The sequence below is a fragment of the Canis lupus genome, chromosome 2, assembly GCF_048164855.1.
Source record: "Canis lupus baileyi chromosome 2, mCanLup2.hap1, whole genome shotgun sequence".
Lineage (NCBI taxonomy): Eukaryota > Metazoa > Chordata > Mammalia > Carnivora > Canidae > Canis > Canis lupus.
In genome coordinates, this window is record NC_132839.1 from 63,358,176 (window position 1) to 63,384,378 (window position 26,203).

Consider the following 26,203-nt stretch of genomic DNA (forward strand, 5'->3'; position numbering starts at 1 on the left):
AATCTTAAACAAAACAAAGTCTCAGCTTCTCAACCGTTAATTGAGGACGTCCTTTTCTGGACAGATCTTTGCATCAGGTCTGGTTTTCTGTTTGATGGCACTGGGTTGTCCCTGTGGCATTCCCCAGCGTGGAGGGCTGAATGTACGAACAAGGGAGATACACATAGTGCCTGTGCATTCTTCATAGTTTTGGGTAGAAACACCGTTTTTATTCTTTAGAGTAAGGACCCCAGAACACCTGTGGGTTGGAGGGGCCCAGGCTGCCTGGCACTGGGGGCCATCCATGCACATTGCTAGGTGCTGATCCAGGCTGCTGGGTGGGTCAGCCTTGGGGAGAAGCCTCGGGGAGGGCGGGCTCTCGGGATTGCATAGCAGCCTTAGTCCAGACGGGTGCCAACCTTCACCCCTCCCGAGATCAGCCCCAAGGACCTAACCTGCCAGAATCAGTGCAGCCCTGAGATATTTGCTCTCTGCCTTTACGGAAGGTGAGGAACAGCTGTAAGTCATTTGGGCTTCCTTGTTGGGTTACCTTCAGAGTCCAGGCCAGGCCACACTGCCCACACATGACTCCTATGGCACCTCCTCTTCTCCTTCCTTCCCTCAGGCTGCACACCAGGGGTTCCAGGGAGGTCTTTGACAAGGGATGTTGGGCAATGTCTGGGATGAAGGAGTGAGCCTGGGGGCCTTGCGAGGGTGAAGGCCTGGAAGTTGGACTGTGCCTGGGGGTGCTCGAGGGACAGGAGAAGGTCTGGGTCCTGTCACCTGGTGAGAGGGCCAGGGCCAGGAGACAGCACACGGGCCTCAGAGGGCACCCTGGCTGCTGGCCCCAAGTGGGCTGGGGGTGTGGGGAAGGAGGGGCGAGGGGCAGTTGGGCAGCTTGCTTTGAAGACACAGCCCATGGGGTTTGCTTGGGATGAGGATGAGAGGGAATCCACCACCTCCTAAGTCACACGATAGAAGCTGCTTCTGTTAGCTCCTCTTGCCACCAGATGCCCCATCAGGGCCACTCTTCCCAGCCTGAAAGCTCGGGCCCAGGAAGGTTCCTCTTGGTTGCATGAACATGTGACAGTAAACAAAACATTCTTCTCCTGACAGGACATGTCCCTGTAGGCTACATTCCCATTTTGGCCTCCTTCTGCACTCAGGCCGCTTCACTGCCAGAGCTAGGCCAAGGCCCAGAGCCACCCGCCCCCTTCCTGCACACCCCCACGGGGCAGGCCTGGAGCTGGGGGCCAGGGTCCAACGGGTTCTCACATGGTTGCCCTACCCTGGGCCATGCAGGGTGCCAACCCTGGCTCCATGGCCCCAGCTTTAGTCTTGTCACTGAGCAGGCATGGCTCCTCCCATCCAGGGGACCCAGGAGCCACCAGATGTTGGCTTAAGGACCAGCCTGCCAGCATGGTCCTGCCAGATGAGTGGCATCAGCTGCCCAAGCGAAGGCTTTTCCAGCTCCCCTTTGGCCCTCAGTGTGCCCACCTGCCTACCTGTCCAGACCAACTAATATACCCCCAGGGGGTGGTGGTACTGACTCGGGCTTGGGACACACAGGGGCTTGCCCTCCTCTGGGCTAGTACCTGGGGCTGCCCCTAGCAGTGGGGTGGCAGGACCACAGGCACCTTGATGTGCCCTCTGGCCCCCATACAGAGTCCTTCCCGGACCTCCCAGGTCGGCCCCTGCACCTTCTTGCTGACCCTAGGCAGCCCCTCACCCCAGGCTTCCCTGAGCTATGATCTTATCCTCAAGGCTCCCTTGCTGACGTGAGACCAAGATGGTAAGGCTGGCCTGTCACCCCTGCCCCCAGGCAGCCACTGCTCTGCCTTCTGTCATTAGCTGTAGTTTGTGTTTTTCAGAATGGCATATACACGGATTTAGACATACTTACTGTGTGCAGTCTGTTTTGTTTGGCTTCTGTGCAACCTAAATATTTTGAGACTCATAGCTCATTCCTCCTTGTTGCCAACGCGTGTTCCACTGTATGGATGGACTGCAGCTTGTCTGTCCGCTCTCATGATGAGCGGTCTTGTGGGTACTTTTGAGGTTTTAACTATTACAGATAAAGCTGCTCTGTACGCTCACATCCACTTCTTTGCGTGGACAGTGCTTTCACCTCCTGGAGAGAACCAGAGTGGCACGCCTACTTCATATGCTGGTGTATGTTTCACATTTTAGGAAACAGCCACACGTTTCCCAAAGGTCAGGCCACTTTGCATCCCCATCTCAGGGTAAGAGGCTCCGGTCACTTGGCACCCTCTGTGCAGTCGTTTTTAAAACCTTAGCCGTTCTAATGGGTATGAGGTGGCAGCTTACTGTGGCCCAAATTTGCATTTTCCCTATGAGCGTGACATTGGGCATCATTCCATGCTTTTCTGTGAATCTGTAGATCTTAAGCATCTGTTCAGATTTTTGCCCATTTTAAAATCAAGTAGTGGTGTTATTTAGGATATAAGAATTCTTCCTGTGTTCTATATGTAAGTCCTTAAAAATATACACACTTGACAAATATTTTCTCCAACTCCATGCTTGACTTTTCATTTTCTTGCCAGGGTTTTTTGAAGAAAAAATGTTGTAATGATGATATACAGTTTTTTCTTCTACATAGTTCACGTTCTCTGTGAACTATTTACAGAAATTTTGCCAATGGGCAGCCCTGGTGGTGCAGTGATTTAGCACCGCCTGCAGCCCAGGGCATGATCCTGGAGACCCTGGATCGAGTTCCATGTCAGGCTCTCTGCATGGAGCCTGCTTCTCCCTCTGCCTGTGTCTCCGCCTTTCTCTCTCTACATCTCTATGAATAAATAAATAAAATCTTTAAAAAAAAAGAAAACTTTGCCAAGCCCAAGATCACTAAGATTTTTCAATTTTTGAGTTTGTTTTTGTGTATGTTAATAGGAAGGCATGAGGATCATTTTTTGCCTGTGGCTGTCCGATTGCTCTGTTGGTTGAAAAGATTCTTCTTTCTCCATTCAATTTCCTTGGCACGTTGGTCAAAAACCATTTGCCCACGTATGTGTGGGTTTATTTCTGGACTCCATCCTGTGACATTGTGACAGCCAAAACCATCCCTGGATATACCCGAATGCCCACGGTGTGGGCACTGCCTGTGGCCTCATTCTATAACCTGAAACCCCGTGTACAGAGTTGGTTAGGTGCATATACCCAGGAGGTTGAATTGTGTGTGATGAAGCAGTCTTGGGAAACCAAGTCTGTGCCCTATTCCACGCATCTGAGGAAAACCTTCTCCTTGTTCATTGATCATCTGGCTTGGGTGATTCTGATGGTCCTTTCGCCCCTACTCTGCCACCAAATCCCCTGAGCCCTCCGGTAGGCTCCTGGTAGACATGGGCTGAGGTCTTGTCCAGATGCTTTTCCTGTCTGCCTCTGGAACCCTGCTTCAGGCCAGACCTTCAGGAGGCAGGCTAGCATGTTGGCAGATGCTGTGCAGAGTCCCTGCCTCTCCTGCCTCTGTCCCCAGGGCAGTGGCAGAGCTGGTACCGGTCACCTCCAGGGACACAGGGTAGACACACAGCCAGTGTGGGAGCCCACTGGATGTTCAGCTTTTGCTTCTGTTGTGGGGATTAATGTGCAGGCGTTAATTGCTTGTGCACTATTGTTGAAGGGAGTCTATTTTTTGTTTCGATTATTTTTACCCTGGCTTGAGAACCTGCATCTGAAATATTTTTCTGTGAACCTTGTCTTTGTTTTTTTCTGAGTGGATGCCCGTTTGGTCGTCTTCTGCCCCGTGTTGGCCCTCTGGAATACCTGTCTGTTTTTTTCTCTGAAAATGCTTTAAAACCAAGTACAGTTGACCCTTAGGTAACACAGTTGAAAATTCATGCATGATTTTTGATTCCCCTAAATTTTACTAAAGTCCACTGCTAACTGGAGGCCTTTCTGATGACATAAACAGCCAGTTAACATCTATTTTGTAAGTTAGATGTATTGTATACTGTATTCTTATAATAAAATAAGCTAGGGAAAAGAAAACGTTATTAAGAAAATAACAGAAGGGATCCCTGGGTGGCACAGCGGTTTAGCGACTGCCTTTGGCCCAGGGGGAGATCCTGGAGACCTAGGATCGAATCCCACGTCGGGCTCCCGGTGCATGGAGCCTGCTTCTCCCTCTGCCTGTGTTTCTGCCTCTCTCTCTCTCTCTCTCTCTCTGTGTGTGTGTGTGACTATCATAAATAAATAAATAAAAATTAAAAAAAATAAAGCTTAAAAAAAAGAGAAAATAACAGAAGAGAACATACATTTCCAGTGCTGTCCTGTATTTATGGACAGGACATATGTGAGCAAGCCCCCACAGTTCAAACCAGGGTTGTTCAAGGGCCAGCTATGTAGGGCCTCATGCTGGGCTACTTTGCAGATATGTTCTCTCCTCTGATTATGCAGCACATGGGTGAGAGCAAGTATCCTTGGAGGGCTAGTCCTCATTGTCTCTCTGACCTGTGCCTTTAGTGATAAGCAGTATGGAAGTCAAGTGGTTCTAAGCTGCATTATTTGATAAATGGGACAATAATCACAAAATACAGAAGAATTTGCCAAGGGAGTACAGTGTGAGCGGCTGCGTGCATCCGTGAGGCCCGCCTCTCCTGCCCCCTTGGGCTGGAGGGCTGGGAGCTGGCTGGACCAGTGGGTCCTGTCTGGGGGCCACCCATGTTCTGGGGCTCCTCTCTCTGCTGCCACTCCCATTCCCCATCTTTCCTCCCCTCTCCTGGACACCCCAGACTACGTCTGCCCCCGACATCTCTCTGGCCTTATGTTCTCCGCCCCCCTCTCTTCTGCTATAGGGACTGGGATCCAGAAACCTGACAGATATGAGTGCCAAAAAGTGGCAGACTCACCTTCATCTGTGCTCCACATCAAGACCTCCGCCATCCTTCCCATGGAGCACTTTGCTGGATAGTGGGCACCGTGTCCTTTAGTGCCTACATCCTCCCACGTTACCCAGAAAGATTGGACATACAAACACCTGCCCCACAGGGCCACGGGCCACAGGCAGGTGCTGTCCTGCTCCCCTGGGGCCGTCAGAGGGAGGCTAACAGGTTCTTGGGTGAGGAGGAGAGACAGCCAGTGAGGGATGCGTGTGTGACCCAGTCCCATGGACGAGCACCCCACACAGGGCCCTCCAGCAGCACTGCCACACTGAGTGGAGTGCATGATGGAGTGGGTCATGCACTTTGGCTTCCCTGTGTCCAGCGGGTTCTCCGCTCTGGGCCAGCAGGATGCAGGCCCAGGCTGTCTTCCTCCTGCCAGGCTTCCCCTGCAGTGACAGGTTTGTCAAGAGGAAGGGCCCAGACGCAAGGCAGTGCCCATTCTCGGAGGCACCAGGAGGTCTGGAGAGAGCCTGCAGCCCCTGAGTGTGAGCTGGTGTGTGAGAATGTGGGACACCACTGTTCATGGGCTAGGGCAGCCCCGCAAGCTCTGCAGGGCCTAGGACCCTGGTCATGTTCACCCTGGCTTTGGCCGAGCTGTGCTCAGGGCAAGTTCACAAGTTACATGGATGGACGTTGGAAACTGAAGGACTTCTGAATCCCTCCAGCTGAGCCACGGCAAGGTCATCCTCCTGGTGTGCTCTGGTGTAGTCGGGGAGTCAGGGTGGGGTGCAGGGCAGGTGCACAAAATACCACAAAGCAGGTGGCTTCAAACAAAAGAAATGTATTCTTTCATGGTTCAGGAGACGGCAATCTGAAAACAGGATTGGTCCTCTGGAGGCTCTGAGAAAGAATCTGGTCCTTGTCTCCTGGATTCTGGGGCCTCCAGGCATTTCTGGCCGTGTAGACACCTTGCTCCAATCTCTGCCTCTGCTTCCCATGGCTTCTCCTCTGTGTATACTTCCCTTCTCTTACAGGGATGCCTGTCCTTGGATGTAGGGTCCAGCCCCATAATCCAGGATGGTCTCACCCCAAGATCCTACCATCCTTCCACCTGTAAAGAGCCTTTTCCAAAGAAAGTCATATTCTCAGGTTTTCAGTGGACTTTGCAGACCACCATTCAACCCACTGCACGTGGACAAGAAATATTTTTGGGGCCCCAGGGCAGGTGATGGGGGACACCGTTGCCTTGCCCCAAGGACTCCCTTTACGGCAAGTACGCAAGTACTAATCATGATGAAGGTGCCACGTTGCCCAGTCCACACCTGCCTTTGGCTTGGGCTGTGGCAGAGGGACCCTCTGGGGGGTCAGCAGACAGAGGCCCAGTCTAGACTGCACACTTAAGCAGCTGTGGAAAAGCAGGTCTGGTCAGACCAGACAGCGTGACTGCCATTAACTCCTCTGATGCAAGGGCAGGGACAGGTCACGGGGAGGAAGGACAGTAACAGATAAGACTTCTAAGGACCTACAAGTCCAGGAAAGGAGCTCTGTATCCTCACTCAGCAGGCAGATGTAGATCAAAACACATGGAGGTGGCGCCTTGCCCTTCCCCCTGCACTCCCTCCCCACTCCCCCGGCCCCTGCCCCTGGAGGGCTGGAATCATGTCACAGTGGCCCCCGGGACAACAAGGCCTGGAGAAATAGGGCCCTCAAACACTGCTGCCCTGGGATTCTTATGTGGTGCAGCCACTTTGAAAAGCATCCTGGTGGTTCCTTGGTTTCACCCAGAATTACCTCATGACCCAGATCCCATTCTAGGTTTATGGCCAAGACAAACATAAGACTCATGTTGACACAGAAACTTGTTCACAGCAGCATTATTCACTGTTACCACAAGGTGGAAACAATCTACGTGTCTACCAACTGAGGAGAGGAGCCATCGACAAAATGTGGTCCATCCACACAGTGGCATACTCCTCGCCCATCAAGACGACAACACACACCACAGTGTGGGTGACACTTGAGAACATGCTGAGGGGAAGGACCAAATGGCCACATCTTGTACCATCCATTGGCACAAAATGTCCAGAATAGGCACATCCATAAAGACGGTAGATTAGGGGCTGGAAGAGGGATGACTGGTAGTGGGCATAAGCTTTTCTTTGGGGGCGATGAAGGCCTTGTAGAATTAGTGCATGTTGATGGTTGCACAAGCCCATGGATATACTAAAACCCCTGAACTGTGTACTTTATGCTTCCCTCTGGTGGGAAGCAGAGTTATGTTATGTGAGTTATATCTCAATCAAACTATTTCTGAAAGCCAAGATTACACTCTGGAAGGGGTGACTAGGCTTGTTGTCCTGATCCACTGGAACTGCTTGTCTGCAGACCTTCCCTGAGCAGCACCACCCAAGTGGCCCTGAGTGAGGTGTGCCCAGAGGGTCTGGGTTCTAAGTCTTTGGATCCCTCAAGGCAGGAGCAGTTCAGGTGGGTCCCAAGGGGGTGCTCAGCCAGGGAGGCCTCCGTTGGGGCTGGCTTCTGGTGATGTCCTGTTTCTTAGGTCCTTCCAGGGAGACGCCCCTTGGAATTCCATGTTCCCCCCTGACCAGTGTGTTCCCAGGAGGCTGTTGTAACCCACCTGCAGTAATCCACTTGGTCCCGAACCTGGGACTCCTGTTTGGGTCCCTTTAATTGCTCCTCTGTTTAAACACACAGGCTCGGGGCACCTGGATGGCTCAGGGATTGAGTGTCTGCCTTTGGCTCAGGTCATGATTCCAGGGGTCCTGGGATCGAGTCTTGCATCCGGCTTCCTGCAGGAAGGCTGCTTCTCCCTCTGCCTGTGTCTCTGCCTGTCTCTGTGTCTCTCATGAATAAATAAAAATCTTTTAAAAAAACACACACAGGCTCAGTTCATGTGTGTTCTGATTTAGTAAGTCACCTCAAATTCTTTTTGAAGGAGAGGAGAGTTCATAAACAAGCAATTTAAATTTCTGTTTCCCAAGGCGCCTGGGTTGCTTAGTCTGTGAAGTGTCTGCCTTTAGCCCGGGTCATGATCTCAGGGTCCTGGGATTGAGCCCTACAATCAGGCTCACTGCTCAGTGAGGAGTCTGCCTCTCTCTCACCTTCTGCCCCTCACCCACTTATGCTCTCACTCACTGCTCTCTCTCTCAAATAAATAAATAAAATCTATAAAAGAGATTAATTTCCGTTTCCCTTGGGTAGATCCCCACCTGTCCTAGAAGCTGAGAAGTTAACAACCCCTGGCTCCCTGCCTCATTTGGTTTATGGGCTACTGTCAGCCAGGCAGCCTGAGCCCAGGACTCTGTCCCAGCAAAGGGGGTGCAGGAGGGTGGCACCCCAAAGGCCCAGGGCCCTTAGCTAGAAGTGTGGGAACAGAAGTGATTGACATCCTAGCCAGTTTACTATCTAGTAGTCAGTTTTGAAAATAACATGCATTTTAAAGAACCTTGAATCTATTCAAGGTCGAAACAGATTTGCATTGAAACAGGCAGCTGTCAGGTGTGGCCTATTCGGTCTGGGGATGCAGAGCCCACTTCCCTCCAGATGTGTCGATGCCTGGCCCCTTTCCCCTGCAGTTACAGAAGAGCTTCTCTGTGATCCTGCTGCAGCTGCAGTGCAGAAAGGCCCCACAATCTGTTTCTAGTGTGTCATTTGTGTGTGCTCTACTGGATTGGGAGTTTTGCAAATTCATTTTCCTTCTGAAATTCATTCACTAGATGGTCTGTTATCTCCAGGCCATGCATCTGGTTTGGCCACACACTAAATACTGCAGCAAGGCCATTGTGGGCACCTGGGGTGTTGCAGGGTCCTGCGCCTGGCTGCTTGCTCCCACTGGACAGGAGTGTCCCAGCCATCACAGGGCGGCCTCTCCTCCTCCCAGGGCCTACATCTCAGGAGCATCTCCCCCAATGGTGTAAGTCTGCCTCTAGATGACACGAGAGCATGCTTATAAAGGGGCCCCTTGCCGTGACCCCAGGCCAGGATCCTCTGCAGTTACAGGGCTTTCTCCTGAGCCATTCCTCTTTTGTCCTCCAGAGTGGCCTGAGGTGGGGCAGCTGCCCCTGCAGGCTGACCGATTCGGCTGAGAGATAGCAGGTACAGGGAACTGGTTTATTGGGTGTCTACACTGGTCCTAAAATCTTCAAGGCACTAATTTATCAGACGAGGTGGGAAGCAGGGGAGTGCTGGGCTCGCCTCAGGGATGCCCACAGTCAGCTTTGCTTAAGGAGGCTCTTAATAAATGTCATTTGGGGCAACACTGGTTATAGGGATAAAAGTATCTTCAACAAGAATTGAGTTCAAAACTATCTCAGAATTGACATGTGGACCTCTTAGATGTGGGTAAGATTTCATGTATTTTTTTGCTGGACTAACTGGACCCTAGATTTAATTACATGTTGCCCCTCATCTCTTTAAGAGGATGTTGTGTGCTCCTTTGTGGGTATCCAGATTCAGCCTCAGGACCGTCCTATTGGGTTGACATGTTGGGGAGCTGTTCTAGGGCCGTCTTTGGGCTCACAGTGATGTTGGGCTGTGTTACGTCTGCCCACCTTACTTTCTTGAGCATGAGACCTACTGTGTCTGAGTCCTGGCCTGTCTCTGCCAGTGGGATGCTGACCCTCTCCTGCACCACTCCTGTAGAATAGCAGGGAGTATCCCCTGCCCATGTTCATTCAGACTTCATTCTGCAGGGGGCTCAGAGGAGGTCTTCTGGTCATGGGGTGACTCTCCAAGCTGGTTAACCCGCACTCTAGCCCAGGCCAGGAGTTGGAGGGTTAGGGAGGGTCCTCCCCTTGGCCCACCACAACCCAGCCCATCCAGACAGCACTTAGCCATCTTCAAGCCAGAGTGCAGACTAGTACTTCAGACCGGTCAGGCAGGTGCAGGGTTCAGGTCTCTGAAGGGTCAGGATTCAGGGAGCCCCCTTGAGCGGTGATGGGCCAGGGCTGGCAGGCTAGAGTGGCCAGGCTGTGGTTTCTCCAATGGGTGGCGGACTCGCCCAGATGCCTGCCTGACTGGGAAGGTGGCTGTCACATGCCCCCCACACGCAGGTGCACCGTCGGAGGCCTCGGGTAGTTCCTTGCTCACTGTGTAAGCCACAGTGACAGGTGCCAGGGTCTGTGCCCTGCTGCATTCCTCCAGTTGCTCTGCTCCGTCCCACTGGCCTCTCAGCCCTCCCACACTGCTCCTCATGGACACCACCCCGTGGCGCCTGAGGCTCCACTTGCTGCTCACTCCCAGCTGATGCTTCCCTCTGCCTCTTCCTCCTTCCCCTCAGTGAAGCCAAGCCTCCAACAGCTGGAGGAGCCCTACACCCCAAGCCTGCCCTTCCAGGCTCACAGACACCTGCGCCCCGCCTCCTTTTCCCAGTGCCCTACCCCCAACCCCCAATACCCCCACTCCTCATCCCAGTGACCCATCCCAGCCCCCTCTGGCCCGCCCCTGCACCCCAGTGCACCACCCCCTGATGTCTACAAAGGGCTCAGAAAGACACAGGTATTGGGCAGGAGGCATGCCGCAGAGCAACCCCAAGTGCTCCTGTCCGGGTCCTGGTCCGCAGTCAGTGGAGATCCAGGGATCAGGTGTAGTGGAGGGTGTCTCCTGCCCTTACTGTTGGTCCTCGCCCCACCTGGGTGTTGAGGCTTCCCACGTGGCTCTGTTGGCTGGATGTCGGTATGTGATCAGCTGTTTCTGGGACAGTCCAGTCAGGTGGATAGCTCAGGCCACTCTCAGGGGATGATGCTCTCAGGTTATTTTTTTATCACCTTTGACAGCTTCCACACCATCACTTTTACTGATAGTGATGACTCCTGATGATTCCGTTGTGGACCTTACTGAGCATCGGCTATGCCCCAGGCACTCACCATGTATTCCATGTGCTTTGAGCCCATTTTGCAAATGGTGAACTGAGACATGGGTGCCCATGGTTACTGTGTAGTGGGTGACAGCTGGATTTGAACCTGCGGCCTGCCCTGGACCTGAGCCGAGCACACAGCTTCTAAATTCTGTGCCCTCTGGCTTCATCTTGCCATCTAGGGCACAGACTCTCCCCATGCTGTTAAGGGCCCTTGATTCCTCCAAACACATTATCAGAATGGCTTGCCTCTATTCTTACCCCATAGAGATGAAATATTTATTGATGTGAATCAGACACAAAGTCCTCAGTCTTTCCTGGGCAAGCATTCCTGGGCTGGTGTTCTGCTGCAAAGTGCTGTGCCCTCGAGGCAGCAGTTCACAGTGACCTGACTGGCCCCCACGCAACGGAGGACCGGCCATCTATGGCTCTGGGTCAGGCTACAGTGCATGTGGGGCTGGCTGTCTGGTGCCCACCCTAGGTAGGGCGGGTACTGGGCTTCAGCAATGATTTTCTGGCTGCAGCCCAGGATGGGGCTAGCCTCCTGTTGTGGATAGATGCTTCTTGGGCACCCAAAATTGACACGTGGTGTCCATGAAAGGCTGGCCCACCATGAGCTTGTGAGCCTGGACCTTGGGCCATTGAGCCTGGCCCCCATGGGACTCATGGTGCCAGCTCAGATGGCAGCTTTGTGTAGCCCTTGCTCTCAACACCCAGCAGAAGCCAGTAGGGAAACTGACTTATGGAAAAAGGCTGTTCTTTGTCAAGGAGGCAGAGTGACAGGTGGGGCTACTTGGATCTGTGATCCTGGGTGGATTTGTCAGCCTCTCCCCTGTGCCAATTGGGGAATAGCCTTCACCTCCTCTGAGGTAGGACTGGAAGTTAGATGATGTGTATATAGCTCTTGAGAGTGAGGGAAGCAACCAGCAGGAGTTGTTGCCAGCTTGGGCAGGGAGCAGGACAGAGCCCCTGACAGTCCCTCCTGGTGCCTGGGCATGCCATTTGCAGCTGCCTGGGTAGAGAAAACAGGCAGTCAAGTGGGGATGGGCCCAGGAGTAACCAGCCACCAGTCATCAATGGGCCAGATGGCAGGGCTGCTGCCACGTGACAACAGGAGCATGTACCTGTGTAGGGCACCAGATCTGCTGAAGGGTGGCTGGTATCTGGGGCCTGGCGGTCCTCAGGGTGTAGTGATGCAGACAGGGCCAACTTTGGGGGCATGAGTCATGGCTGCCCACGTCTGCCAGACCTTGGTGGGGACAGAGAGTGGTGAAGTCCTACAGGAGGGCCTCTATCAGTGTTTGGAGGTAATGAGGGGTTCCGGCCCTGGTGACCAGTGGTCACTGGGTTTCCTTAATGGTCCAGTGTGGTCTGGGCAGCTTTTCCTGGTCCCAGTGCCTAAAGATCAGCTGGCTGGTAGGGGGTGGGGGGGCACTCCTGGGGATGAGCAAATTCAAAGTGCTACAACTGGAGGCTTTTCTCTGATTTCTTTACAAAATTCTTGGATTTGTGGTTTTGCAGTGAGGAATCTGAGGCTTTACTGGAAAGCTGGTCTAAGAGAGGCCCAGGACAGGACTGACACCTGAGGCCCCTAGCCTTCATCCCTGAGCATCCTGGATTCTGTCCAGCTGAAGCCTACCTGGGGTCCACTGAGATCTGGAAGGCTCTCTTCTGCCAAGTGTTGGGATGGTGGGGGGCATGTGGGGTAGTCTCTCTTGGGAACTGGCATACGGAGACCGATTTGTGTTCTGGGACAACTGCTGGGGAGAACGTGGAGGTTGATGGGCAGGGTGCTGGGACTCCCCACACGATACCTGGGCTGTGCTCCATCACTGGGCTTACACTGGGGGCATAGGGGGCTGGTCCTTTCTGGTCTTTCCAGGCCACCCATCCCACCATCTGTCCTACCCACCTGTCTGACCATCTGCCTCCTCCTCCTCTCCTGCCCATCATACAGCTTGGCTGAGGCTGTGTGGCTGCTGCCCTGGAGTAAACAGGGGGTGTCCTTGTAAGGCCCTCCCTCTGCAGAGCTTACCTCTTACTTGGGAAGCAAAGGGTGTGAAAGGGATGGGAACCTGCACCACATTTACTTCTTCCTCCTCTTTCCCACGAGGATGCCTGAGGGTCCTTGATGTGAGCCCTGGACTGATTTTGGGCTCCATCCTGTCTAGCAGTGTGACCTTGGCCATTCCTTTTCCTCACAGGCTTCAATCTCTTCACGTGGGTGCTCTGCACAGGGCTGGGGGGGTCCAACCCCTCAGGGGAGACTCTGGGCTCATACATTCTGCTCCAGCCTGGCCCACCAGCCTCAAAGCCCTGGAAACCCGCTGGGATGTGGATGCCAGCATCAACATCATGGGGGCCTGGGCTCAGCAGGGCACCTGGGGGCAGAGCCGAGCTCACTTCCACCTCCTGCCTCCTGTGTCCCCTCCCACACCACAGAGCAGGTTTCTGAATCAATAAGTAATTTAATCAACTTTACAAAATTAGTTCTGAATTAGTCAGTTTTGCCCTTTGACTTAGTACTTATTTGTTGTTGCATGTTTTTTCCTGCCACCTTTGAGCTGCCTGTTCATGGTCACCACCTAAGCCAGATGCTTCCTCCACAAGCTTAGTTTTGTCTTCTTGCAACTGTGAAAACCTCCACTGCCCTGAATTGATTTTGAGAAAATATTGACTGTGCAAAAAAAGACATTTCTATTGAGTTCTAAATTATTATTTTACCATTTTTATTCCAAAATAGGATGAATTATTCTTATTTATACCAATTGATTCTCTTTATTGTGGACATTTTCCTTAAGGACATTTAAAATTTTAATTTAAAATGGAATTTTAGAGGCATCTGGGTGGCTCCATTGGTGAAGCACCTGCCTTCAGCTCAGGTCATGATCCTGGGGTCATGGGATTGAGCCCTGCATCTGGCTCCCTTTTCAGTGGGGAGTCGGCTTCTTCCTCTGCCTCTACTCCTCCTCACCCCACTCACTTGTACTCTCTCTCAAATGAATAAGCAACATCTTTTTTGAAATTTAATTTTTAAAAAGATTTTATTTATTTATTCGTGAGAGACACACAGAGAGAGGCAGAGACCTAGGTAGAGTTGGAGAAGCAGGTTCCCCGTGGGGAGCCTGGTGCAGGACTTGATCCCAGGACCCTGGGATCACGACCTGAGCCGAAGGCAGATGCTCACAGGCATCCCTAAATAACATCTTTTTTAAAAAATAAAAAATAAAATTGAATTTTAAAATGTTATAGAATAAGGGGGGCCGATTCCAATCAAAGCGAGAAAGACAACTTCTGTCCCTAAACGCTCCATCTTCCATCCACAGGTACCCCCTCCACCCTGCCCTACTAGTTAATGTGGGTGTCCGGAAGGGCGTCCTCAGCCAACTGTTGTTGTTTATCTGTGCAGACTCAGGGAAATGGGATACCATCATTTCTCCTTTGGATTCTGTTAGCATAAATGTAATTTTGTGTTCATTCATTTCCTGGGATCTCCGCCTAGAGCTTTTGTTCACACAGAACCTGAAGTCTCCTGGTGGGGGGTATGACTGACATGGCCAGTACTGCCCAGGACACACAGCAGACTTCTGATTCTTGTATGGGCAGTACCAGTCCCAAGGAGACTGGAAAGCTAGCTCAAGTTATGTCTAAAATTTTTAAATAGCACAGACCTTTTGAGTTTCAGTAATATAATCACTAACTCCAAAAAGTTTTCTGAATTCTCTTATTCTGTTGCACGTGCATGTTTACAGTTCTCCTTTAGCTGATGGACAACACCTCTGTAGGGCTGGTTTTAGGGTCTGCAATGGATTGAAATCCAATTCCAAGGCAGCAGGTTGTGCCACACCTGCCGGGTGCCCTTGACTGGGAAAGCATGATCCAGAAGAGGTTTAGAGCCCGCACAGTTCCAGGGGTACATTCAGTACCAGGTGCTGCTGTTCCCTTCCTGTGTCTTTCCATTCACACACAGGCACACATTCACGTGCATGCACATACAAGCACACACGCATGTAACACACACATGCACAGACACACACCTCACAGTTCCACATGTACATACATGGTACTTGTTTGTCTCCAGAATGTAGGTGTGTGCATGTGTGTGTACACATGTGTGTATGTGTGCATATGTATGCACATGTGCATGCACACAAACATGCATGAGCTTGAGACCCCCTTGAGGCTCAGTCCTCCCTGGGTGCAGGGAGGGGGACGGCCAGGTTGGTGGGAGGCTGTGAAGGGAAAGCTTTGTCTTCCAGGCAGCAGGCACCACAGCCTCCATCAGATGTTCCTGGACCTTTGGTTGCTGCTTCCACTGGCTTCACGAAGTTTGCCAGCTGATAGCAGAGGGGGTCGGGCTCACCTGGGCAAGCAGTGTGAATATTTGGATTTGAAGTCTACTTATATGTGGTGAGGTTTTTAGTGTCAGGATAAAGATTGATTCTGAGTTATTTTCTGGACAGTTCTGGGCACCGCCCCCTCGCATTGTGCCCTTTTTCTCAGAGCAGAGACTTAGCTCTGAGAAAGGTGTCATTACCATTGCCCTAAATTTGGTCCCTGGCCTGTTTGCCAGGCCAGCTGGTGTCTGGTCAGCCAGCAGTGGTGGAGGCTGAAGAAACAGATGTGGGGAGGGTTCTGCATCCCCAGCTCTGGTGCACTTTGACTAGAGGGCTCCAGGCCAGCTCCGTGAGAAGTACTCGGTCACAGCGAGGTGTCTGCTATGGGGCTGTCCCCAACCATGCCCCTGGTCTCCTGCCCTCCCACCCCAACTCCTGTGAGGGGGCCGGGTGGATGTGGGGCAGAAGGAAGCCAATGGGCTGTGATGGCTGTCGTCAGCTCCCCAGCAAGGGTGTCAAGATGCCCGGGCTCACCAGCAGAGTCCAGCACATGTCATTGACCAGCAGTGGCCTCAGCCCCATAGCCCCTCTATGAGAAGGGAGGGCCCACGTACCTGGTAACAAGGTGCTATTGGAGGCAGTCTTCTCCTTCCTTGAGATCACGCTCGTGGGACCCAGGTCTGTGGGAGAGGAAGCTGGCAGCCACCAGGGGAGCCAGGTCACAATTCTGGGGCTGCTTTTGAGAATCTGAGAACCAAGGCCTTGGGGCCTCCTCTGAAGGTCAGCGGCCCTGAGGCTACTACCCCCAACACCTGCCTCCCAACCCTAGGTGTGCTAGCACCACCATTGCCCTTCCCTGGGACTCCCACGCCCTTGGGGGACAGGCTAGGAGATGCCTTTTGGGCATCACTTTCACCACCACCCAGTCCATGGAATAGGAAAGAGGCAAAGAGTGTTGCCCAGCCCACGACCCCGATCCTGTTCCTGTTTCATCGCAGGGGGGATGCTGGTGTCCTTCCTGGGTGTGCCGGGAACCAGGCAAGTCAGCTGAGCCCACTGAGGGGACCAGAGAGGGCATGAGATGCTGGGACACAGGTGTGTGTGGGAGGGCTGGCTGGGTCTGTGTCATCCCAGTGTCACCCCGACCCCTGCATCCCTGGCAGAGTGGGTGCTCAGGCAGTGTTTGCTGGGTAAATGGGTGACAGAAGGGGCTCTTCTCTCCAAGACTGTCCTGGAAAATTCTGGGAAAGGCCTCCCTGGGCCTGCCTGAGTCGCACACCCACGTCCCGGGCCAGTTGCTGCAGCTGGGAACCCTCGCCCATGGGTCTGCTCTGCCGCATTTGGGGGCTCCTCCTGGACCAGCATGGAGAGCTGACAGTCTGGCACTGAAGGACCCAGACCCCTGGGCTGAGTAAAAGACACCGTGGAAGGGAGGGGGCACATACAGGAGAGGGGGTGGAATGCCAGGGCACAGGGAACACCTTTGACGGGAAAAACAGGCTACCAAAAATTATGAAAATTATAAGTTATCCTACATTTAACGAAAGTAGGTACTAAACATAACCATGTGCTAACTTCTGGGTCGACTTTGAGCCGCGTATGTATGCATACATGTGCGTGATTTTTCCAGCAAGTTGGAACACCCGCGTGATTTGGCATCCTCTCCTTTGTCTTTCTCTGTATGATCATGAAAAACACGACTTACAAAAATATCTTCCACGGCTTCATCACTTTTACTGTGGCTTTCTCCTAATCCTGGAAACAGATCAAAGGGAACAAGCCATGCCTGCCTGAAGCCAGAGGGAGTGTGAGCAGGCTGATGCATGTGGGAGCAGGGTCGGGGTCAGGGCAGTCAGCAGGCCAGTCAGGGGAGCAGGCTAGTGCAGGCAGGGAGCAGGCTGGTGGGGCTGGGGCAGAGCGGAGAGTAGGGTCAGGGTCGGGGTTGGGGCAGGCAGCTGGCCCATCAGGGGAGAAGGACTCTGGGGTTCTAAGCGGGGTAGGAGGTGAACCCCTGAGGAAGGGGCTTCCTGCCCAAGAGCACTGGAACTTTCTGGTGTTTTGGAAATGAGGCTGAGAGCCGAGAAGATTCTAGAGGGCAGAGCAAGGGTTGGCAACCACTGATTAGGCTTCACTTGAGGAAATTGTGTTGTGTGTCTGGGCCACTTCCTTCACTGGCTGGCTGTCACTGTAGTCTCGTTTTATGAATAAAAACCATTATTCAAACCAATCATTTTATCCCACTACCACCCAGACCACACTCTCCCGGAGCCCCTCATCTGGGAGTCTTCGCACCCCTGGGGGCTTAGGGCCTGGGCCTCTGGCTTCCCCACAGAGGCACTATCCCTGGGGCCCTGCAACCTGAGTGGCCTCTGAGAAATGGACACAGCCCTGGGGGCTGACATGCCGATGGGGTTCGGAACAGGCATCTAGTTAGGCTGGTGTCTGGTTAGGAGCCATGTGGAGCTTCCTGTGAGCAGATGCTCTGGTTCATGCCTGTGCCTCTCTCCCCTGCAGAGATCGGACCCACAGCTGCTCGCCCAGTTCTACTATGCAGATGAGGAGCTGAACCAGGTGGCGGCTGAGCTGGACAGTCTGGACGGGCGCAAGGACCCGCAACGGTGCACGCTGCTTGTCAGCCAGTTTCGCTCTTGCCAGGTGAGTGCACGTAGGGCCAAGAGCCTGTCATGGGGGAACCTGCTCCCACCTGTGAGCACATCTCAGGTAGCCTGGGTGAGGTGCTGGGCACCTCTCACTCCAGCTGCACACCCAGCTGGGAGGAGGGACGATTCTGAGCTGAACAGGGTGGGGAAGAGAGCCAGGCAGGGGCAACCAGGAGCTGGCAGGGTCCTAGCCAGGGAGCTGCTAACATGGGAGGGGGGCTAGGCAATAGAGGCTATGTGCAGGGCTCCTGGAGGGGGGCTCGGACCCTTGCCATGCTGCACGATTTACCACTGGCCCTGGAAGCGATGCTAGAAATGTTCTTCCAGTTTAGCCAATTACCAGTGTGAGACCCTGAGGCCTGAATGCAGTTTTGTCAAGCGACAGTCAAGGTCATTCTCAAAGTTCCAGAATATTCTTGGTACATTCTGCCCACACATCTTGCTGGTTCTCTCTGACCTGGGAGGGGGCCTGAGGTATGCTTCCCAGATCACTGGGAGGGCCGGACGCAGTGGGAGGTATGCCACTGAAGCTGGTTCCACGGTGTGTTTTATGCATTAGGGGGTTAGATAAGGATTCTGGTGGGAGAAGCAGGTCCTGGCTAGCCCTAGAATGACCAGGAGGCCCTCCCCTCTCCTAGGGGACTGGAGGGGCCAGGGGGTTTCGGGACTTGCCAGGCCATCAGCGCTCTCTCTTTCCCACCAGAGAATACCCTTACTTGTGCCTGCAGCACACCAACCTAACAGCCAGGAGGCCTCCCTCTAGATTCCCCAGCCGCACCCTGCCACCCCCCTGCCTTTGCCCTTGTCCATGCCACCCCTGCCCCCCATGCCCCTGTCCCCCTGCTCCCCCCACTACCCGCACCACCACCCCAACCATACCTGCTCCTGCTGCAGCTCTGTGCCCCTAGCAGTGCCCTGTGTTTGTCCCAGACCCGGTCTGACCAGTTCACTGGTGGATGTATTTGCAGGTTACACAAACTGACCAAATAAGGTGGCCACTAAGTTGGGTGCTTCGTAGAGTCTTGACAGAGGAAAATCAAGAAAGGAAAACCATCCTGGCATTAGGCTGGGCAAGGCAACTTGCAGGGGGTTGAGAAACAAGTCATACAAAGGATCTTGCACAAGCATCTTTAATTTCTCACTTGTCTCTTAAGACTCCTGTGTCAGGGTCCCATGACAGCCCCCTAGTTCCATGACTCACTAGGAAGACACACAGGACATAGAATACAGTCGTGCTCACAGCTGGGATTGATCCCAGTGAACAGACACAAAGGACAATCAGCCAAGGGAAGAGGTATGGGGTTGGGGAGTTGGGGGGACAAAGTCCAGAGGAATCAGGCGTCAGCTTCCAGCATCCTCTCCCGGAGACTCAGGTAGATGTGCTCCATTCCCAGTAGCACGTGTGACAACATGTGTGGCATCTTGTCAGCCAGGGAAGCTCATTAGGGACGCAGAACAGGGGTTGCTGGGGCTGGTCTAGCAGGCCCGTCTCCCTGGCTCAGCCCAAACCGCAGACCCCCAGGGAGATGGAGTGTGGGTAGGGGCATTAGAGACACAGCTGAGGAGCAGCAACATTCCCTGGACACCTGCCCAGGGCCAGTGCGGTGCAGGCCTTTCGGGGGATGGCCTGGTCCCGTTGTGGGGCTCCTGTGCACATAACAGCAGTTAGGAATCGTGGCTGACACCTCATGGATCTTGGCCGTGTGCTCTGCCGCCCACCCAGGAGAGGAGTTAGTGCCACCAAGGGATGCCTTCGTGTGCATGCTACAATTTTGTAAAGACTCATCCTAGTAACATATTTGTTTAAGTGGCCACTTACTGGGGACCTGGGTTCTGTAAGGGCTCCTGTCCTAGTAAATTCCTAGGACATTTAGGAGCTCAGGAATTTAGGTTGGAAAGCAACTTTCTTTTCTAACATTTGTCTTGAAACAGGACATTTTGTCTTTTCCACTTTTGGCTGCTGTTTCATTCATTTGACTGTCATGATGCTGGGTTGTTTATTTGATTGTGCATTCATTCATTCATTCATTCATTCAACAGCAGTCACTAGAAGGGGGTCTGCCTCTGTGTAGACAATGCCCCAGAAGCAAGGCAGACATTTGGGGTCACTGTAGTCAGAGAGACCTATGTGCACAGGTGCCAGGTTGCCATTGCAACGTGGGGTCTGGTGACCTGCAATTACAATGCGGAGCCCTGACAGGTCAGCGGATGGCAGCCCACTCTACAGGGCCACTTGGTGGCCCTGATTTTAGAGCATGGACTGGCATCCTAGGTAGGTCACAGGAGGCCAGATTTAGGAGCCGCAGGCCCCTGATGTTCTCAGCACCTGTGAATCTGCCCTAGGCCAGCTGCAGGCACCACCACCAAGCACCCAGAGGCTATGACTTTCTCAGCTTTGGGGCCAGTAGCTTGGCATTGCCAATGTGCCCTCTCCTCATCCCACTGTTGTCTGTGACCCTGGCCTCAGTGACAAATCCCTGAGTCTTCTAGTCTGGATGTCTGGGGTGTCTCAGGGCCCCCAGGTCCCATCAGCCCAGGTACAGCCCTCAGCTGAGTGTGGGGTGTCTATGTGGAGCATGCATGGTGGTGGCACCAGCCTGGCCTGGCTCAGCTCTCCAGGAGCCCTGGAGGCATCCACGTGGGGTCCCATTCAGTTCAGTTTGAGTCAGCACTTCTGGCTCAAATTTGGGGATACATTCAGGGGCCCAGTCCTTCTGGTCTGGAGCTTTGTCTTCCTCAAGGCATGAGGGGCTCTCCACATGGTCCTCTGGGTAATGGCCTCTCCACTGGATTCCTGCTAGGAAGTCTGATTTCTTGCACCAGTGAGTCGTGGGGGCCTCAAGCACCCCAGGTGCAGCCAGATTGGGAGCCAGTGCTCTGTGACCATCTGCTTGCTCAGCTAGCACTTGATGGCTGGTTGGTCCTTATGAGTGCAGTTAGGCTGCTGCAGCCCCCAAAACCTACAGCCCGTGCTATGTGCTCACCGGGGAGGTGAGGGGCAGGTGAGGGGGAGGTGTAGTGTCTGGAACCTGGGGTATAGTGTCTGGAACCTTCCTGCCCCATATTGGGGTCTGCTAGATGAAGTCTGCCGGCAAGTGCCAGGTACAGAGTAGATGCTCAAGAAACAGTAGCAGCCCCCTTTTCTCTTCTCACAGGAGGAACATTGGGTTTGTAAGGAGCAGCAGGAACTGGCTCTCCAGGGCAACATGTCTGTGGGGTGAGACGGAGGTGAGGCAGGGAGGGCTGGGAGCAGTGAGGTGGAAGAGGCAGGGACTTGCATGGTGCTGGCTCTAATCTTAGAAGGAGTCGGAGTCATTCATTTTCACCTAAAGGACCTTTTATTTACTTCATGAAAATGGTGGACTGTGTGTAAATGAGGTTGTAGGTGGATGTCTGATGACATTTGCCTGTTTGTTCTCTTTCTGGCTTCAGAAACCATAAAAGATTAGAAATCATAGCTCAGCTGGATGAAATGAATCCTGGATTATTGTGATGGGCTGAATTGTGTCCCCTGCCCCCAAACTCATACATTCAAGTCCTACTCCCCAGTCTTTGAAGACATAATTAAGGTAAAATGAAGTCATTAGGGTGGGTCCTGATCCAGTCTGACCAGTGCCCTTGTAAGAAGAGGAGGCTAGGTCACAGAATGCAGAGGGACAATCATGTGAGGACACGGGGAGAGGACGGTGTATGTGCCCAGGAGGGAGGCCTCAGAGGGAACTGGCCCACCAGAACTAGCCCACCCTCCCCTGGGTCTGGGACCTGGCTCACCTTCCCCTGGGTCTCAGACGGCCAGCCTCCAGGCCTGTGAGGAATAAACTTGGAGCAGCTGCCGCTGTGGTGCTGCTATGGCGGCCCCAAGGCACTAATACAGTGGGATCTGGATTTCATGATGCAGATGGGCTTGACATTGCTCTGGGTTGGATTCCATCATCGTCATCGACCTGTTTTTCCTAAGCCACACTGTAACTTTTACCATCAAGGGAGTATAATTTTAGATGATTCAGTGAAGAATATTAAATGGCAAAATGTGCCAACAGACCTTGTAGCCAAGTGTAGCTAGTTAACGGGGTCATGGTGGGTGCAGGGCGCCTTGCTGCCGATCTGCGACATGGACACAGCCACACCTGGACACAGCCACACCTGGACACAGCCACACCTGGCGACACCCTCGAACCTCCCCTTGCTTGAAGGTACTGATGCCCACCCCCCCATAGCAGAGTGGGTTCTCGGGGAGAAGGGGTCCCTAGTGTACCCTGACTGCATACCCCAGCCTCCCGTCTGCCGTGCGATGCACCTGGCACTCGGCATCCTCGGAGCTGTGCCCGGGAGGGACTAGGGCTGGGGGAGTCCAGGAGGGCTGGCCACCTCCGTGGCAGGGTGGGGAGAGCTCCTTACAGCACCGGCTCTTGAATTCTTTGAATTCTTTGTTTCTATATTGACAGTTGAGAGTTCTTTCTGTATTCTGGACACTGGCCTTCATCTGATTATGATTTATAATTATTTTCTCCCAATTTGTGGCTTGTCTTTCATTCTCTGCCTAGTTTTTTGAAGGAGAGAAGTTTTAGATTTTGATGAAGGCCAGTTTATCCATTTTTCTCTTCGTAGATCATGCTTTTCATGTCCTAAGAAGTCTCGGCCTGACCCAAGGTCATCAGATTGTCTCCTGTGTTTTCCTGTAGAAAACATAGTTTCAGGCTTTGCACTGAGGTCTGTGATTCCTACTGACTTTACATCAGTATATAAAGTAAGGACTGGACCCACGTTTTGTTTTGTTTGCAAATTAATTCTCAGTTTCAACATCATGTGTTGAGAAGACTATATGCTTTCTCCACGGAAAAGTGTCATTGCACCTTTGGGAAAACCAGTTACCCCAATCAGTAGGGGCCTGTTTCCAGGCTCTCTGTTCTGTCCTCTTCATCTGTCTTCAGGCCAATACTACAGTGTCTTTTTCCTGCGTCTTATAAGCCCATGGGGTCACATCTCCAACACTGTCCTATTTCGAAGTTGTTACTGCTGTTCTAAGTTCTTTGCATTTCTGTATGGAATTTAGAAACTGCTTGTAGGAGGTCTACAAAAAAGCCCGCTAAATGGGACCACAGTGAATCTGAGGGTCAATACTGGGGAAAACTTGCGGTTTTCCCCATTAAGCATGGTGCTAGCTATCACAGGTTTTTCATAGATGCACATGGGTTGCCCGGTGAAGCAGGGATCCTTGGCTTCACAGCTACTCAAGGCTTGAAAGACGGCATTCTGTGGCCTCCTATGCACTGTTCCAGGAAGAAAGCCAGGGTCACCCTCTCTTTGCTCTGCATGGGCATAGCATCTTTGTCTCTTACTACTTGTAAGGTCTCTTTTTATTGGTTTCTATTGATTTCATCATGCTGTGATTTGGTGTAATTTTCTTTGTATTTTCAACACTTTGGATTAATTAAACTTCTTGGACCTTGTATTTACAGTTGTCATCAAATTGAACAAAAACCGGCCATGATTCCTTCAAGTGTTTTTTCTTTCTGTCCCATTCCTTTTTCTGGGTCTTGCATGTTGCGCCTGATGTCCTGAAGCCTGACCGCTCAGCGATGAGCTGTTTTTTTTTTTTTTTTTTTTTTTTTTAAGGATTTATTTATTTATTCATGAGAGACACAGACAGAGAGAAATACAGAGATATAGGCAGAGGGAGGAGCAGGCTCCTCACAGGGAGCCTGATGCGGGACTTGATTCCGGATCCCGGGATCATTACCTGAGCTGAAGGCAGGCGCCCAACCGCTGAGCCACTCAGGTGTCCCAGTGATGAGCTATTTTATTATTGCTTCTTTCTCAGGCTCGTGGGAAGGTTTCCATTGTTTGTCTTCAAGTTTTTTGTTCTTTTCTTCTGAAATGTCTGATCTGGGCTGAATCTCATCCAGTGCATTTGTTTTCATCCCACATATGTAATTTCCATCTCTGGATCAGCTTGGCCCTTTTTATTTCTTCATAGTCTCAGTTTACTTTTGGGACACATGGGAGCCACTTGTAAGGACCATCTCCATGTCCCCCGATGGCCGCTGTGCTGCCTGCTTTGGACTGGCTTTGTTTTTCTTTTTATCATGTGTTGTATTTTAATTCTTTGCAGGCCTGGTAATTTTTTTTATTGAATGCCTGACATTAGTTCTGCTTCTTGTCTTTATGGGAGCTGAATATTGTTGTATTCCTATAAGTCTCTTTGAGCTTTGTTTTGTAAGATGGTTTGGTTACTTATAGTCCGATCCTCCTGGATCATGTTTTTTAAGATGGGGATGGGGGTGGGGGTCAGAGCTGAGTTTAGTCTGGGGCTAACCACCCCTCACCACTGAGGCAAGACACTTTCGGGTGCTTTGCCCAGTGCCCTGTGAACAGCTCTCCGACTTGGCCATGGCTCCCTGTGTGGCATCAGCACCTCCTTTCTCCTCTTGTGAGCACGTGTCTGTCCCCCGCTCCCAGGTCTGCAGGGTTTTCTCTGGGGCAGCTCTCTCTTCTCTGGATTCTAGCCACCTAGGTCGCCTGGACAGCTCAGGTCTTGTCTTCAGTGAGGGGGTTTGCTGGGTCTCACCTGGGTGCCCTCTCTCAGCTGGGACCTGAAGTGTGGCTCTGAGCTGTTAGCTGGGCAGCCACATTTCTCTTCCTTTGTGGCCACTTGGCCACCTGATGGCCAGTGTCTTGAGAACTGTTGTCTTGTTTTTCCCATTACTGCCGTCATCATTCAAGGGAGGTAGATTTGCTGTTACTCTGTGTTGGCTGGAATCAGAGGTCCCCACAGATGTTTGCTGGGTTATTTGGGACCTGCAGGAGAAGGAAAGGAGACCCCGCCCTCACCCTGGGCAGCTGATGTCCTGGCCAGCAGGGCAGGGTGCGCAGGATGTCAGAGCCCTGGCTCTTCCTGGAGGCGGACATTGACTGGGTGCTAGTACTTGTGATCGCCCTTAGCAATCTTCATTAGTTTGCTGAGTCACAAGAAAGGGGCCTTCCTGCTCAGAAAGCCTTTTAAAAGAACTCATGGTAGTACCGCTGGATGCTGGTTGAATTTTATTTTTACTTTTTGTGCGTGGAGGTAGGATTTGCTTCAGAGCTCAGTACCCTGACTGTTTGCATTAGAAATATCCTGCTTCCCACTTGTGGTGACTTTTCGCATCTGCTTCCTAATAAAAACGAAAGTCAACCCTCAGAGGGCGGAAAGGAGGGGTGTCGGGATAGAAAACCGCTGAGGGTGAGCATGTCAGCGAGTGCTGTCTTCCTGGAAAGCAGTTGGTGGGTTGTGACCAGAGCCCATAAATGCACTTCCACTCTTGACTTTGTGGCTCTACATTTGGAAATGAGTGGATCCTAAGGAAATGACTGAACACTCAGCCATGACCACAGTGTTGTCAGTGGCAATGGAGAACTCGAGTCTGTCAGTGTCCAGCAGACCGGGAAGTGGTAAGTTAGCCGGGTTTTACAGACCATAGCTTACACCACCCTCCCGATAGCTGGGAATCATGGTCTCCCACGGGCTTCCTGGAGAACCAGAGAAGTTAAGCAGCCAGTCCCAGGTGGCACAGCCATGAGGGGTGGAGTCAGGGAGGGAGCACAACTTCCTTGCCTACTGAGTTACATGCTGCCTGATTGATCTGGTTCCAGGGGAGTCCGGGGCAGGGGCCAGCTGTGCTCCTTCTGCTCTGTCTACAGAGGAGTAAACTGAGGCCCAGACAGTGTGGTGGCTTTGCCCTGTTCCTGACTGCTGCGTCTCCTGTGATCGCTCCTTGTCCTCACACAGGACAGGCCTTGGAGCCCTGTGTGGCAAGTTTGAGAAGGCTGGTTTTACAGCCTCCCTGATGGCAGGTCCTGTCCGTGTTTTAAACACGGCCAGGATGGCACAGGGCTTGTGATGTTAATAGAAGCAACGCAGCAAGGTGGCTGCAACAATCATTGTCTTGAGTGTCCACCTGCTGTGCCATTGCTTGAGCTCTGTTGTAAGAAATGCATGGATAGGCATTCAGAGAGTGGTTCAGGGACAGTCCTGTGGCCTCCGGCTACAGGGAGCCTGGGTGTGGGTCAGCAGCCAGTTCGGGGTAATTAGGAGGCTCCCCAGGCTTCCACAGGTGCCCAGCCTGCATGGGCATGAGCAACGGGACCAGGGAGGCAGGACGTTCACTCTAGAAGCTTCTGAAGCATTTGCACTCTTGGTAGCAATTGCAGAGCAAGCAGGGCTGCATGATCCTAACAGTAAAGTGCCCTTATGTGTTTTTAATATTTTTCAAGCAGTTTTAGACAGCCACCAGTGGGAGCTGTGTTTCAGTGCACTTTGTCCATTTCTGTTTCAGGACAATGTGTTAAACATCATTAACCAGATCATGGACGTGTGCATCCCACAGGACCGAGCCCCACGGGATTTCTGTGTCAAGTTCCCCGAGGAGATCCGGCATGACAATCTGGCGGGCCAGCTGTGGTTCGGTGCCGAGGTAGCACGCAGCTTCCTGGGTCCAGGGTCACGGTGTGGGGGGTTGTGCAGCTGTTTCTTAATGA

The 26,203-nt window shown here is 52.5% G+C and overlaps 1 protein-coding gene across 14 annotated transcripts in view; it reads left to right on the forward strand.

Annotated features, from left to right (window-relative positions):
* ZFYVE28 (zinc finger FYVE-type containing 28) overlaps positions 1-26,203 on the forward strand; it is a 159,638-nt gene that overhangs the window by 84,753 nt on the left and 48,682 nt on the right. For 12 of the 14 annotated variants that reach the window (XR_012019927.1, XM_072804075.1, XM_072804058.1 and 9 more), the window contains 2 exons: positions 17,541-17,681; positions 26,002-26,139. Coding sequence is in view for 13 of the 14 variants with exons in the window: in XM_072804058.1 (XP_072660159.1) it covers positions 17,541-17,681; positions 26,002-26,139 (279 nt within the window). In the remaining variant the exon portion in view is untranslated. Of the gene's footprint in view, positions 1-17,540; positions 17,682-21,727; positions 21,880-24,886; positions 25,118-26,001; positions 26,140-26,203 lie in introns of those variants that run through there. The other 2 variants (XM_072804088.1, XM_072804082.1) reach the window with 2 other exon arrangements.